Source organism: Oratosquilla oratoria, chromosome 32, assembly GCF_046742065.1.
Source record: "Oratosquilla oratoria isolate Oo_2021 chromosome 32, ASM4674206v1, whole genome shotgun sequence".
In the NCBI taxonomy this organism is placed as follows: Eukaryota; Metazoa; Arthropoda; class Malacostraca; order Stomatopoda; family Squillidae; genus Oratosquilla; species Oratosquilla oratoria.
The window spans coordinates 9,270,779-9,285,226 of NC_134808.1; the positions used below are offsets into that span (position 1 = coordinate 9,270,779).

Consider the following 14,448-nt stretch of genomic DNA (forward strand, 5'->3'; position numbering starts at 1 on the left):
CCCATTCCTCCTCCACACCTAGTTCTACTCTATCCTTCACTCCCTCCCACTCCTCTCTCACCTTCTTATTGTACTCCTCCTCTTCTTTCTCATTTAAGCAGTTCGCTCTAAGCACCTCCCTACCTTTTGTCCTTTTCCTCTTCCTCCATCTATCCTCCACTCAACTTACTTTCCACCAAAAAATTATCTGATATTCCCCCACTCTCTCCCCTTAGAACATGTACATCCTTAACTCTTCCTATTATACTCCTATCTACCTCTACATAGTACATTAACGCTCTACAGGTACTCCTCGTTTAACGACCTACTCGGTTAGCGACGACGCGGAGTTACGACGGGCTTTATGACAGACGTTTAACGTAAATCTCCTGAAGTTACGACGTCGTGTACGATAATTAATTTGGCTGAGGCAAATTTGTATGATGTTATAATTGAACTTGTACGGTGGATATTAGCTGTGAGGTAAAGTGTTCTGAAGCTTAGGTCTACATTACCATCCTCCAAGCTGCAAAAACTACCTGGGGTACAGTATATACCGGTAGTGGTAAATTTTTAGTTTCGACCAAGGGCGCAATATAGCAATAGAAAATTAATGATTAATTTTGTAAATTATAATGTATCAATGTAATATGCAATTTTGTGAGTGGAAAAAAAAAAAAAAAAGGTGCTAAAACAAATTTCGTAAGTAACGAAGTCATGTCGGACGAATGGTACACCATGTTTGTTATGATAGATGCCGATGTCGAAGAAATGAAAGGATGATGAATTCGTCTAACCTAAACTTAACTAACCTGACCTGTGTTTGATAAATCATTACCTGCAAATTAAATGTCATCTGGCTCGTCCTCGTTGTCGTCGTCGTGAGAGACGTTGGCAGATGACAAGATGGCATCCCAATCCTATGCTACCGACTTCGTTCATTAGCATATTTTCTTGTAGCATGGTATTTCTTACTTTCATTTCTGCCCACAAAATTGCATATTACGTTGATACATTTTAATTTACAAAATTAATAATTAATTTTCTATTGCTATATTGCGCCCATGGTCGAAACTAAAAAAATACCCCGGTATTCAATATGGAATGCCAGCATACGCGGATTTGGTCATATACGGTAATTTCAGGAACCTAACCACCGTAAATAAACAGTAAATAAAGCTTTAATGTACTGTATAAAAGAGGGAAAATACACGAAAATAAAGATACATGTATTGCTGGACATTGTATATACAGTACATGTACGTATATGTATACACTTTCGCTTAACGACCAATTCGGTTAACGACGGCGCACTGGTCCCAATTGTCGTCGTTAAACGAGGAGTGCCTGTATCTAAATTTTTTTCAGTCTGTAGCGATTCACAATCCATTTCAGTATTCACTTTCCTATGCAAAGAAGTCCATGTAACATTCCACATCTTCATCCCTGTGGAACTCCACTAATCACCTCTCCCCAAGCTGAACTCTTTTCTATGAGCACTACCCTCATTTTCTTTCCATGCAAGAAATCCTCCATCCAGGAGGTGCTGAGATAAGAGGGAGGGTGGAGGGGTGTGGAGTGTATTCAGGGATGGAATGGGTGGGAATGATTTTATGCCTTTTCCTTTTTGGCTACCTCCCTTGTAAGGGGGAAAAAGCCTTGGTATATGTATGTATGTATGTAAATAATTTTTTATGTGGCTCTTTGTCAAAGACTTTTTGTAAGTCTAGGAAAGCAAAATCACCCCATCCATCCCTTTCTTGTATTACTGTATATCTATTAGTCTTAAGTAGAAACAGATTAAGTTTATGGCACATGATCTTCCCTGTCCGAATCCAAATTGTCTCAGATTTATATTGTTTTTTTCCAGGTGTTTTATCCATGTATTCTTAATAACCTTTTCACAAATTTTGGCTACAGTGCTTTTAAGGAGAAACTGGTCTAGAATTTGTTGGATTTTCTTTATTTCCTCCTTTATATATTAGTACAATATTAGCATTTTTCCAGTCATTTGGTATTTTTCCTTCTTTGAGTGAGCAGATTATGTTATATATTTTGTCTATTAATTTTTCTTTACATTCTTTTGGTATCCAATTTGCTATTCCATCTGGGCCATGTGATTTCCTTACATCAAAATTCATTAATTGATCCATTATTTCTTTTTGTGTTATTTTTATTTCCCTCATGGGGGGGGGCGCACTTTGTTCCTTTCATCCCAATGCTATATTTTTTCTCTATTGAAAACCGACTTGAAGTGATTGTCCATGACTTCAGCCATATTAAATCTTCTGTGTACTCTTTATTTCCATGATGTAGTGTCATCATTTCCTGTTTATTTTTAAGTTTGCCATTCACATATCTACAGAATAGCTTAGGTTGATCTTTAGATTTTTCTATTGTCTTTTTCATAGCTTTTTTTTTTCCTCTCTGCGCATTTTTACAAATTCATTTCTTCGGTTGATGTATATTTGCCACTTTTTTTTTTTTTCTTCCATCTTTTCCAAGCTTTATCTCTTCTATCTTTTGCCTCTCTGCATCTTCTGTTGAACCAGCACTTATTATAAGAGGTCTGTTGGAAAAGTATCAGACTTTACTATTTTTTTTTCTTTTGCAAAAACCTGATGGATTTGAATCAAGCGCGCTTGCATGAGCTGACCTTGAACCTTGGTGTGCATGCGTGATTTTTTTTCCTGCCTGTTGATAGTGTCAGTTGGTTGCTGGCAAGCAGCATTTGTGTGAGGTAGTGTGTAGTGCTCTCAGCAGTTTTTCATTGCAAGGAAAATGATGGGATGACTGGAGCAGCACTACTGCATCAATTTTTGCCAGAAACTGGGCGACAGCCAGGTGGAAACCATTTGGAAGATTCAGACTGCTTTCAATGACGATGCTATGGACATCACACAGATTAAGGAGTGGTACAACAGGTTTAAAGACAGCCGCACAACGGTGGAGAGCGAGCCACACTCCGGTCGGCCATCAACATGCCAAAATGACCAGGTCATTGCCAAAGTGAACGCTGTGGTGATGCAGGGCTGTTGTGTGACTAACCGAGAAATTGCGGAAGAGGTGGGGATCAGCACTTTTTTGGCACATTCCATTGTGACCGAAGATTTGGCCATGAAGAGAGTGGCGGGAAAATTCATGCTGAAGCTGCCGCCAGCGGAGCAAAAGCAACTTTGTGTTAAAGTCTCACAAGACATACTGGACTCCACTTCTGTCTTGGTATGTATTTATCCACTCCTTCATTATAAATTTCCATCAAAATCATCCATTTCTCTTCCACTTGTGTCTCTTCATTGTAGAATTTTTCCCAATTTGCATTTTTAAAGAATTTCTTAAGTTTCCCAAAGTACATTTTACTGTACATTAGTCTTCCTTTTCTGTATTTCTCATTTCTCTCTATATATAATTCCTCCTTTGGTTCAAATTCTATTAATATGTGATCACTCTTCCCAAATGGTGTCTTGTATTCAGTTTTCCCAACAATTTTAACTTCTGCTGTAAATATTAAATCTAGTCTTGATGGTTCTTCATTACTCCTATATTTGGTATTTTCTTTTATCCATTATGTCATTGTATGTTCTATAGTCATGTCAAGTATTACATTCTCCATAGATCCTCTCCACCTTTCACTGTCATCTTGCACTAAACCATAAGATAGTACTTGTCATTCTTCCTCAATTAGATGATGCCCTGTGACATTCATCTCACAGGGGCACTATTTACACGTACTGATCCATGGTCCTTTTTGCAAAATAAAAATAATAATAATAATAATAATAATGGGGGGGGAATGGAGGTAGGGTGGGTGGGGTTTGATGGGGTTCTGAAAAAGGACCATTTTGTTATCTGTCATGCAAACTAACACAAGATACCATCCATCATTTTTCTCCAGTTAGATCATGCTCTGTGACATTCGTCTCATAGAGCCACCACTTACAGGTACAGGTAGTGATAAATTGTCCTTTTCATAGAAAATTAAATAAATAAATAAAAAGTGGTTGCAAATTTGCATTCTAGTCATGAACAATTTAAAATAATGAAATGATAATTCCTGTGATTCCTTAAGAAAAAATATGTAGTAATAGTATATATTATTACAATTAGAGTGGAGACCCAGTGTTGGCTTCGCTGTCCATATGGGATTGTTCGAAAAACAATATGGTTGATCCCTGCTTTCCGTGCCTCCTCCTCCAGTGTCTTCTTGTATGACTTAACCGTAGTTTTTCCCTGGGAGTGACTATCAGCATTGAATCTTGGTGGTACCTTGTAAGAAAAAATTATTACACTGTGACTTAGAAGTAAAAACCATAGTATGATAACATGTAAAACTATTCAATAAATTAAGCACAAATAATTATTCAATATATCTGTAAAGTTACCAATGTTATTTGGAGACAAAAACAATTCAGTTCATAACTAATTGGTAATACATACAGCAAACAAGAAAACTCTTGAAAGGCTTTAACCACTTTAGTATGATGACACCCATGTAGGCACCATGAGGTGTGAGAGGGTACACAAGGATACCACCAATGGCATCTTGATTATATATATTTTTTTGTAGTTGTACACAAGTTACCCCAGATTCTGTGAACTGGCTTGATCACATTTTCTGTGTTTGTTATTACTCAGAGTAAAGGAGTACATGTAATACAACAATGACTTTATATTTTGTAATATGAGTAGTGTGTTCATACATATGGCAGCCAATGCTGTGTGTGACAATTTGACTCACACTGAAGTGGTTAAAACACTTTGTATTAGTAGTTACCAAACACCAAACAACCACTCTATTGCCTAGGTTATCTCTTCCAGGAGATCTGCACCTACTGATGATTTAGAAGGTAAGTACAACTCAAAACATTTTAAATTATGGTGAACAGAGATGGAATTAGTGAATTGTTTGTTGACAGCAGACACAAGCAGGATGGTGATTATGGAAAATTTATGGAGCTAAGCAATTTAGAACAATCTATGTGTATACTTGGAGAAAAATAATGGAAAATATGGTTAAATAGCTACAAAGTAATGTCATAGCACATTCGTAAATTTCAACAAGAACCCACTGTGTTGCATAAGAAGAAATGAAATAGATGATATCCTTATATTTCGATCACAGATTGTGATCCTCTTCAGTGGAATACAGAGTAGTGGAGCAAAAGGCATGTCTTATATACAGAGAAAGAAGAAGGAACATGGGCAGGGCTCAAGTTAGACGCCACTTGAGCCCTGCTCATGTTCCTTCTTTCTCTGTATATAAGACATGCCTTTTGCTCCACTACTCTGTATTCCACTGAAGAGAATCACAGTCTGTGATCAAATTATACGGATATCATCTATTTCATTTCTTCTTATCCAACACAGTGGGTTCTTGTTGAAATATGGTTAAATATAGAAATGAAATGAATACATACAAGAAACAAGTGGTCAATCAAATGGTTAATATAGATCAACCAAATGATAAATCGAGTGAAATAGCATTAACAAATTAATCATAGAGATCAGAACTTGAGGAGCTAAAGGTAAAATGGTAAATATAATGTACTGGGAGGGAGATCAAACGAGGACAGACAGGGTGGTTGAAACTGGAGGAGTGAGTACAATTATGAAAAATTATGGAGTAATAAAAACAAGGAAGATGTGGAGGTGACAATGGTACTAAAAAGTAGGGAAATGTTGGTTAGAGAAGTGGAAGACAAATGAAAATGATGGAAAAAGTAAAAAGCACCGGACTCAGAAACAGGTCATTTAATTTCAATGTTTCGAACCCTATCCAGGGATTGTCCTCAGAGCAATGGAGAGGCAGTCAATCCTCCTTTATATACAAAAAAGCAATACATGTGGTACACTTGGTTGAGATCATCTCACGGGCTGCTCTCATTCTTCCATCACAGTTATCCAAGTGACAAAATGTCTGAGATTTTGTCCTTGTGTGGGTTTGCCTACTGTTGGGTATCTGTTCCACTCATCCTTTCCCTTGCCCTTCTGAAAATAGGATTAAGTGTGACGGATCTGTTTATGCTGTTTTTGTCATTACCCCATACTTCAAAAATAGCCTGCTACCCTTCTTGTTGTTTTTATACAAAACATCCATGCCCTGCCAATCAAACTCATGTTGATATTCATCATAATGTTTAAATATTGCCAAACTCTGGTCCCTCCTGTTCACTGCTTTGTGGTGTTCTTGCAGTCTTGTGGCCAAGGCCAGCTTTTTCCCCATCTCTCCAACATAGTGTGCACTGCAGTCCATACACTTAACCCCTTCCATACGGTGCCGCACACGTAGGCGTCATGGGGAGCGAGTGTATTCGCGAGGCTGCCATATCGGCGTCTTGATTATATTTATTGTAGTCGCCCCTCCATAATGACATTCTTTGTAATTCTTTTGTAATCGCATTTTCTATGGTTATCAAAATTCACGGGTGAAGAGAGAACGATCGATATAAGCGGTGACTATATTTTATGATGCGAGTATTATTACGACACGTCATACGGCTGGCATTGGCTGCTGCCACCGAGATCTAAGTCCATGATGCCTACGTGTGCGGCACCGTATGGAAGGGGTTAAATGGGACAAAAGAAATACAAGGGGAGACAAGAAGAAAATACAAGGGGAGACAAGAAGAAAATACAAGGGGACACAAGAAGAAACTTAAGAAGGACAGTTACATAAGAGATCTGAAAAAGAATAGCTTTCCACACAGAGTGATAGATACATGGAATAAATTGAAAGAGAAAACAGTGCTAAAACTATACACGACTTTAAGAAAGAACTGGATGCAGAAAGATACAACTATGGGTCCCTATGAGCATAGCTCTTCTCCTGCAAAATACAACTAGGTAAATACTTCACCTCATAGACTGCCCCTGCTTGGCCCTCCTTGCACACTCAATCTTTGACCTACATGAGAGCACCGTGCAAGATTTTGCTTGGTTTATGTGCCACATTGACCCCATGTCTCTGAAGAAGTCTTGCTGTAATCTCAGAAGCTCCCTTCATATAAGGGATCACCCTTGTTGTTGCTTATGGCATTGTGCTTTGGTTGCTTTCCTTTTGTGGTACAGTCCACCTCTTCACCACTTGGTTTGGGTAACCATTGGCCCAGAATACCTTTCTCAGCCCGTTCTTCTGTTGGATTATGACAGCAACCACCCAGAATGTCAGAAAAGGAGTGTGATGAAGATGTGGAGCAAAAGAAGAGAAGGTATTCTGGGCCAATGGTTACCCAAACCAAGTGGTGAAGAGGTGGACACCACATTGGGCTTAAATTACCTGTTTCTGAGTCCAGTGCTTTCTACTTTTTCCATCATGGTTCCTGGACTCCAGCTTTTTTTGTACAAGTAAAAATGTATTAGAGTAGAAGGGTGGCAAAAGGAACATTTACCAATACAAAAATACATACATATACAAAGGCTTTTTCACCCTACACGGGGGGTAGCCAAAAAGAAAAAGGCATAGAAACCACTCCCACCCATTCCATTTCCTATATATTCCACTCCCCTCCACCCTCCTCCCTCCCTCCCATCTTGGCATCTCCTGGATGACAGGTCATCCCTGCACCCTGTCCACTGCCCTGGGTCAGAAGCAGTGTCGCAAGACACAGCACATCCACAGCAAGGTCGCTTCATAAATTCGGCGACCCCCCTCTCTGTCACCACCATGCAGAAAAGGAGAAGACAGGGAGAAATCCCTTCGGGCTGCATCAACTTTTTTTCTTATACGTATTTCCTCACCCCCATCCCCTACCCACTCCCCCCCCCATGCATCACAGCATCATCTATACACAACCCCTCTCCATTCACCCCTATCTTCTGTCCTCTCCTGTCCTTCCTCATCAGACATTCCTCTCTTTTGTAATGCCCCTTTCACCCCATCCATCCATCTCATCCTAGGACGCCCCCTCATATTCACTCCTTCCACCTCTGCCTTCCACACTTCTTTTACTAATCTTTCTTCACTCATTCTTTCCATGTGTCCAAACCATCCTAATATTCTTTCATCAACCCTATCTCCCAGTTCCCTTTCCACCCCTGTTCTCCTCCTCACCTCCTCATTTCTCACTCTATCCAACCGAGTAACCCCTATCATACTTCTCAGACATTTCATCTCAAACACATTCAAGCTCCTTCTCTCTTCTTCTCTCATGTTCCATGTTTCTGCCCCATACAATGCTGTTGGCACAATCACTCCTTCATATAACCTTCTCTTAGCATCTATTCCCAGATGTCTATTTCTCATTACACTTATTAATCCATCAAGGCATTTACTCGCTTCTCTCAATCTACATTCTACCTCCACCCCCACTCCTCCCTTTCCTGCCACATTCACACCCAAGTATCTAAAACTATCCACTTCCTCCAGTCTTTCACCCTTAATGCTCACTTCCAGTCTACTGTCACTCTCTCCCCTTGTACATCTCATCACCTTACTTTTGCCCACATTTATCTTCAGCTTCCTTCTTTCACACACCCTCTCAAACTCTGTCACTAACTTCCTCAATTCCTCCTCTGATCCTGCTACAAGTGCAGTGTCGTCAGCAAACAACAACTGGCTCACCTCCCACTTTTCTCCATTTTCTTTAATTATCTCCAATCCCTGACCCACTACCCTTGCATTCACCTCTCGCACCACCCCATCCATTTAAAGATTGAACAGCCGGGGTGACATAACACATCCCTGACGAAGTCCCACCTTTACTTCAAACCATTCACTCTCTCCATTTCTAATCCTAACACAAGCTCTACTACTCTCGTAAAAACTCTTGACTGCTCTTTACAGCTTTCCTCCTATCCCATATATCTGCAGTACTCCCACAGTGCCATACTGTCTACCCTGTTGTAAGCCTTTTCCAGATCCATAAAAGCCCAAAATACATCCTTACCTTTTCCTATAGCTTTCCCACATATCTGTCTTATCACAAAAATCTGATCTACACATCCTCTATCCGTCCTAAACCCACACTGTTCCTCACCAATTACTCCCTCTCTTCCTCCCCTAATCCTCTCAATCAAGACCCTCCCATAAGCCTTCCCAACTACACTCAACAAGCTGATCACTCTGTAACTACTACACTCACACTTGTCCCCCTTTCCTTTGTAAAGCGGAACTATACAGGCACTCCTCCAGTCCTCCGGCACTCTACCCTCTCTTAAACAAACATTAAATAACCTTACCAACCAGTCCACCATCACTGTACCTCCTTTCTTCAGACATTCTGTATGGCATCCATCCTACCCAGGTGCCTTACCTGCTCTCATCATCTTAACAGCTGCTTTCACTTCATCCTTCCTTATTTCTCCTCCATTTTCCTCACTCATCACTCTCATTTTCTTAGCGCTTCCCACTGCAACTACCTTTCCCTCCCTATCCTCCACATTTAGCAACTTCCTAAAATACTCTGCCCACATTCCTCTCACTGCCTTCTCTTCCATTATCATCTCTCCATCTGCACCTTTTACCTTTTCTTCTCTACTTGATTTGCCTTCTGTTCCTATTTTAATTTCCTTCCAAAATATCTTTTTATTACTTTCAAAATTTTCTGTCATACTTTTTCCCCATTTCACATCTGCTCTCCTCTTTGCTTCCTTTATCTTATGCTTAACTTCCTTTCTCTTTACTTTGTACCTCTCATACGATTCCCTCGTCCTAATTTGTAGCCACTCTATGAATGCCTGCTTCTTCTCTTTTACACCCTTCTTTGCTTCCTCATCCCACCGCTCACTACCCTTCCTTCAATTTCCTCCTGCCCTCCTTGTTCCATACACCATCTTTGCACACCTTATGACTCCCTCCTTAAACCATCCCCATTCCTCCTCCACTCCTAGTTCTACTCTATCCTTTACTCTCTCCCACTCTTCTCTCAACTTCTTTTTATACTCATTCTCCTTTTTTTCCTCATTTAAGCAGTTCACTCTAAGTACCTCCCTACCTTCTGCCCTTTTCCTCTTTCTCCACCTATTCTCCACTGTCAATTTACCTTCCACCAGGAAATGATCTGATATTCCCCCACTCTCTCCCCTTAGAACATGTACATCCTTAACTCTTCCTACCATACTCCTGGTCACCACTATATAGTCCAATGCTCTATCTGCTACCCTTCCATCCACCACCCTCTCCAATGTGTATTTATGCTTGACTTTATTCTTAAACACTGTATTTGCTATCAACTCTCTTTCAAGACACATCTCCACCATCAATTATCCACTACGATTTTTACCTGGAACTCCATACTTCCCAATCACTCCGTCAATTGGTTCATTTCCTACCCTAGCATTTAGGTCTCCTCAAAACATAATATATATATATATATATATATATATATATATATATATACACTAAGGACCCTGGCCTTGCCGAGTCACTAGAAATTAGCATGAATCCCATTCTAAAAGAAGATGCAACACCGACAAGTTTTGTCATCGACAAGAGCTCAGGTTCGGCAAGCAAACACTGTCAAAGAAGCACTGCTATTGAAAAAAGACAACACCTGGAGGTAGGTGTATCAGTCTGTATTATGTGTATGGGTAGGCCTGTGTTATCTACACTGTCACTGACAATTGTTAACAAGCATGGTTAGGTCTGACTAACAATTTTTGAGCTAGGCCTAAGCAGATTAGGGGTACAGTCATGACATAGGCTACTTAGGCCTGTAGGCCTATGAATATGATCACCCCACTCCACTAGGGTAACAGGCATGACCATGATGACAGGAGCTTCCATAATAGACCTATGACTACGTCTTGTCAATTGGAGTCAACCAAATCAAAGTCTGCTTTTTGAGAGTCAAACAAGTGGAATCCCCCCCCACCACCACCACCACTCCAGCATGAGTTAAGCCTAATTGCCCTGGACCAGGAGGGAGGAATTTGTACTGATACAGACCTAATGATTTTTTTCACCTGTTACAAAGTACCTATGATGAATATTCACCTTCTGCAAGTACCACTACCAGTGGAATTGAGATGGAATGTGAAAGTGACCATGGTGACAGTGCCAGGCATATGACTGATGGCTTCTTTTCCCCCACAGCAACCACTACCTATGGCAGATAATTTTATAGACATGTCTGTGAATATCTTTTGCTAGTCTTCATCTCCCCTCCAGTCAAATGATTTCTCGATTCTCTTTGCTACATAGGCCCATTTTATTGTACCTTATCACAGATAAAAACAATTTGTAATTCATGAATCCTTGAAAATTTTGCCAGTAAATATGAAGCTTGGCATCCAAATCCAATAAATCTTTTTCACTCAATATGAAATCACTTTCTTATCACTGGCCATGTCTAAAATTGGAAACAACAACCCTTACATAATCAGTTGCCCTAGCAGTGGAAAATGTAACTACGAAATTGAAAAGTTCATCTGCTATCAGGCACTTTTAAGATCATGTTATTTGGATAAAATCAAGATTATAAAATCCTAGGAACATGCATTTTAGTGTTCTATCTTCTTCTACATTATATTTTCATACATGAAGTAAAAAAAAAAAAATAAAGAAATTCAAAACCTTCTCAGTTGACCTTTGAGGGTGTACCTCATGATAGAGGTGAGGAGGTTGATGGGTTTTGAAAATGGACAGCTTAGGTGTCCATCTTGCAGAACTATTATATACAGGTACCTGTCATTGGTCCCAATTAAGTAATCTGTTGGCCCTGCTCACTCTTCCAGAAGGCAATCAGCCTCCAGGAATATATCAACAGTCTCCAGATGAGATCATAAGTCACTTAGAGAAGAGATATTGTGTTGTCTGGGAATCAATAGTGTGGGGGCAATGCAATATAAGGTGTTCTGTGTCTTCTGTGTAATGACTGCATCTGGGGCAGTTTAAATCTACAACCACGTCTATTCTGTGTTGGCTTTATTTTGATGACAGTGCCCTAAGCGCAAGCTGGATCACACAGTATCCCAATGGATACCAAGTTAAACTTGTGAGCAGGTGTTTGTAAGTCCAATGCCCAGGACCCACTGTGCTTCTTGTGTTGGTTCCCAACAGCCCTGGCCAGGCAGGCTACTGACAGGGCTTACCCTACCAGTGAGTTTCTCACTTTCCACTTTGTGGGAGTGGGATGGTGAGTGAGAGTGCAGGCATGCTAGTGTGATTTTTCTCTGGTGTGGAAGGGACTTCTCTGTTGGACATACTTATGGGGACTGTTGGAGTAGTGAGTTTGGTGATCTTTCTTGAAGGGTTTGTTTAGATATCTGGGTGAGAATATGTTTCTGAGTGAATGTTTTATGCAGTTTGGATGGTAGATTGTGGTAGATGTTCAAGTAGTATGCTGCTGGTGTAGTTTTTTGCTGCATTCTGTTGGTGGTGCTTGTGAAATGGAGTGTGAAGGAAGTTGTTTAGGGTTCTGGCATAGAATTCTGTTCCTGTCATTTTCATATGATGTTCTATTGGGAGGATTTTGGTTTCTGAATGTAACTGTCTTATAGGGGTGGTTTTGGTGTATCCTGTTATTACTCTCAGTGTTCCATTCTGCAGTGTCTATAAATTTTGAAAGTAATAAAAAGATGTTTTGGAAAGAAATTAAGAGAGGAAGAGGAGGCGAATCAAGTAGAGAAGAAAAGGTAAAAGGTGCAGATGGAAAGATGATAATGGAAGAGAAGGCAGTAGGAGGAAGTTTTTTTCTTTCTTTTTTAGGATTTAATTAATTTTGTGTCAGAAGGACTGAAACATATTTTTGTACCACAGCACCTATATGTAAAAGTAAAACAAGTTTATATATTTTATTTTTTTCCTATTGTGATTCCATTTGTATACAGGTCGACCTAAACTGTCATAAAATCCAGGGCTAAGAGTGAGAGGTGGTGAATTAGGTACAGAGGAAAATGTGAAAGGATGTAGAGGGGATGTTAATAAAAAGGAAGGCAGAAGGAAAATAAATGTGATGGGTGAGAAAAATTAAAAAGATATAGAAAAAGATGAGGTACAAGGAGCTTCAAAATTCTTGAGAACTGGTGAGGCACCTAGGTTGGATAGGTGTTATGTGGAGTGACTAAGAATGGAAAGTACAGTTAAAGTGGATTGGCTGGTGAGATTGTTCAATGTATGTCTGAGGGAGGGGAGAAAGCCAGAGGACTGGAGGAGTGCCTGTATAGTTCTGCTTTACAAAGGAAAAAGGGACAAATCCAAATGTAGTAGTTTTAGAGGGATGAATTTGTTGAGTGTAGTTGGAAAGGCTTATGGGAGGTTTTTAACTGTGGGAATTAGAGGACAAACATAGGTAATAACTAGTGAGGACCAGTGAGGTTTTAGGAAAGGTAGAGGATGTGTGGATCAGATTTTAGTGGTAGAGCAGATTTGCGAGAAGTTTTTGGCAAAAGATAAGGATGTTTTTTGGGCCTTTATGGATTTGGAGAAGGCTTATGTAAAGGTATACAGGAAGGCACTGGGGGAAGTATTGCATTATATGAAATTGGAGGAAAGCTGTTAAATGTAGACAAGTTTTTACAAAAGTAGTAGAGCTTCTGTTAAGATTGAAAATGGAGACAGCAAGTGGTTTGAGAAAATGATGGGGCTACATCAGGGTTGTGTCATGTCACCATGGCTGTTCAATGTGTACATAGATGGGGTGGTATGGGAGGTAAATGTGAGGATAATGGAGAGGGGATTGGAGATAGTCAAAGATTGTGGAGAGAAGTGGAAGTTGAGCTAGTTGTTTGTGGATGCCACTGTGTTTGTGGCAGGATCAGAGGAGGAATTTAGGCAGTTAGTGACAGAGTTTGGGATGGTATGCAACAGGAGAAAGTCGAAGGTAAATGTGGGTTAAAGTAAGATCTTGAGATGTACAAGGGGAGAGGGTAGCAAAGAGTTGGAAGTAAGCCTGAAAGGAGAGAGGCTAGAGGAAGTGAATAGTTTTAAGCACTTGGGGTCGTATGTGGCAGGAAATGGAGGAATAGCAGTGGAGGTAGACTGTTGAGTGAAAGAAGTAAATGTCTTGAGGGACTGAAAAGTGTCACGAGATATAGGTATCTCAAAATGGATGCAAGGATATGATTATATGATGGGGTGACTGTGTCTATGACTTGAATTTAAGAGAGGCAGAAAGGAGAACTTTAAATGTGCTTGAGGTGAAGTGTCTGAAGAGTATGTCAGGTGTTACACAATTGGACAGAGTGAGAAATGAGGTGAGAAGGAGACTTGAGGTGGACAGGGAGCTGGTAGATAGAGCTGATGAAAGATTATTGGGATGGTCTGGGCACTTGGAAAGAATGAAGAAATATTAACAAAAAGTGTGTGGAAAAATAGGTGGATGGAGTGAACTTGAGGGGATGACAGAGGACAAGATGGATGGATAGGGTGAAATGGGCTTTGAGCAAGATGGGAATGTCTGTTGTGCAGGGAAGGGAGAAGGCAGGAAATAGGGCTCAGTGTATGAATGATATTTTGACACAACCTAAGAGGATTTCTCCCTGTCTTCTCTATTTTCTGCATGAGGGGACAAGGAGGAAGGCTCGCCATGT

The 14,448-nt window shown here is 40.1% G+C and overlaps 1 protein-coding gene across 5 annotated transcripts in view; it reads right to left on the reverse strand.

The window, feature by feature from the left end:
- Positions 1–14,448, reverse strand: part of LOC143041758 (tudor domain-containing protein 7-like) — a 566,748-nt gene that overhangs the window by 417,462 nt on the left and 134,838 nt on the right. For 4 of the 5 annotated variants that reach the window (XM_076213779.1, XM_076213783.1, XM_076213780.1 and 1 more), the window contains exons 6-7: positions 7,256–7,309; positions 4,081–4,245 (exon numbers count right to left, since the gene is read on the reverse strand). In XM_076213779.1, coding sequence (XP_076069894.1) covers positions 4,081–4,245; positions 7,256–7,309 — 219 coding nt within the window. The remainder of the gene's footprint in view (positions 1–4,080; positions 4,246–7,255; positions 7,310–14,448) is intronic. The other variant, XM_076213782.1, reaches the window with a different exon arrangement.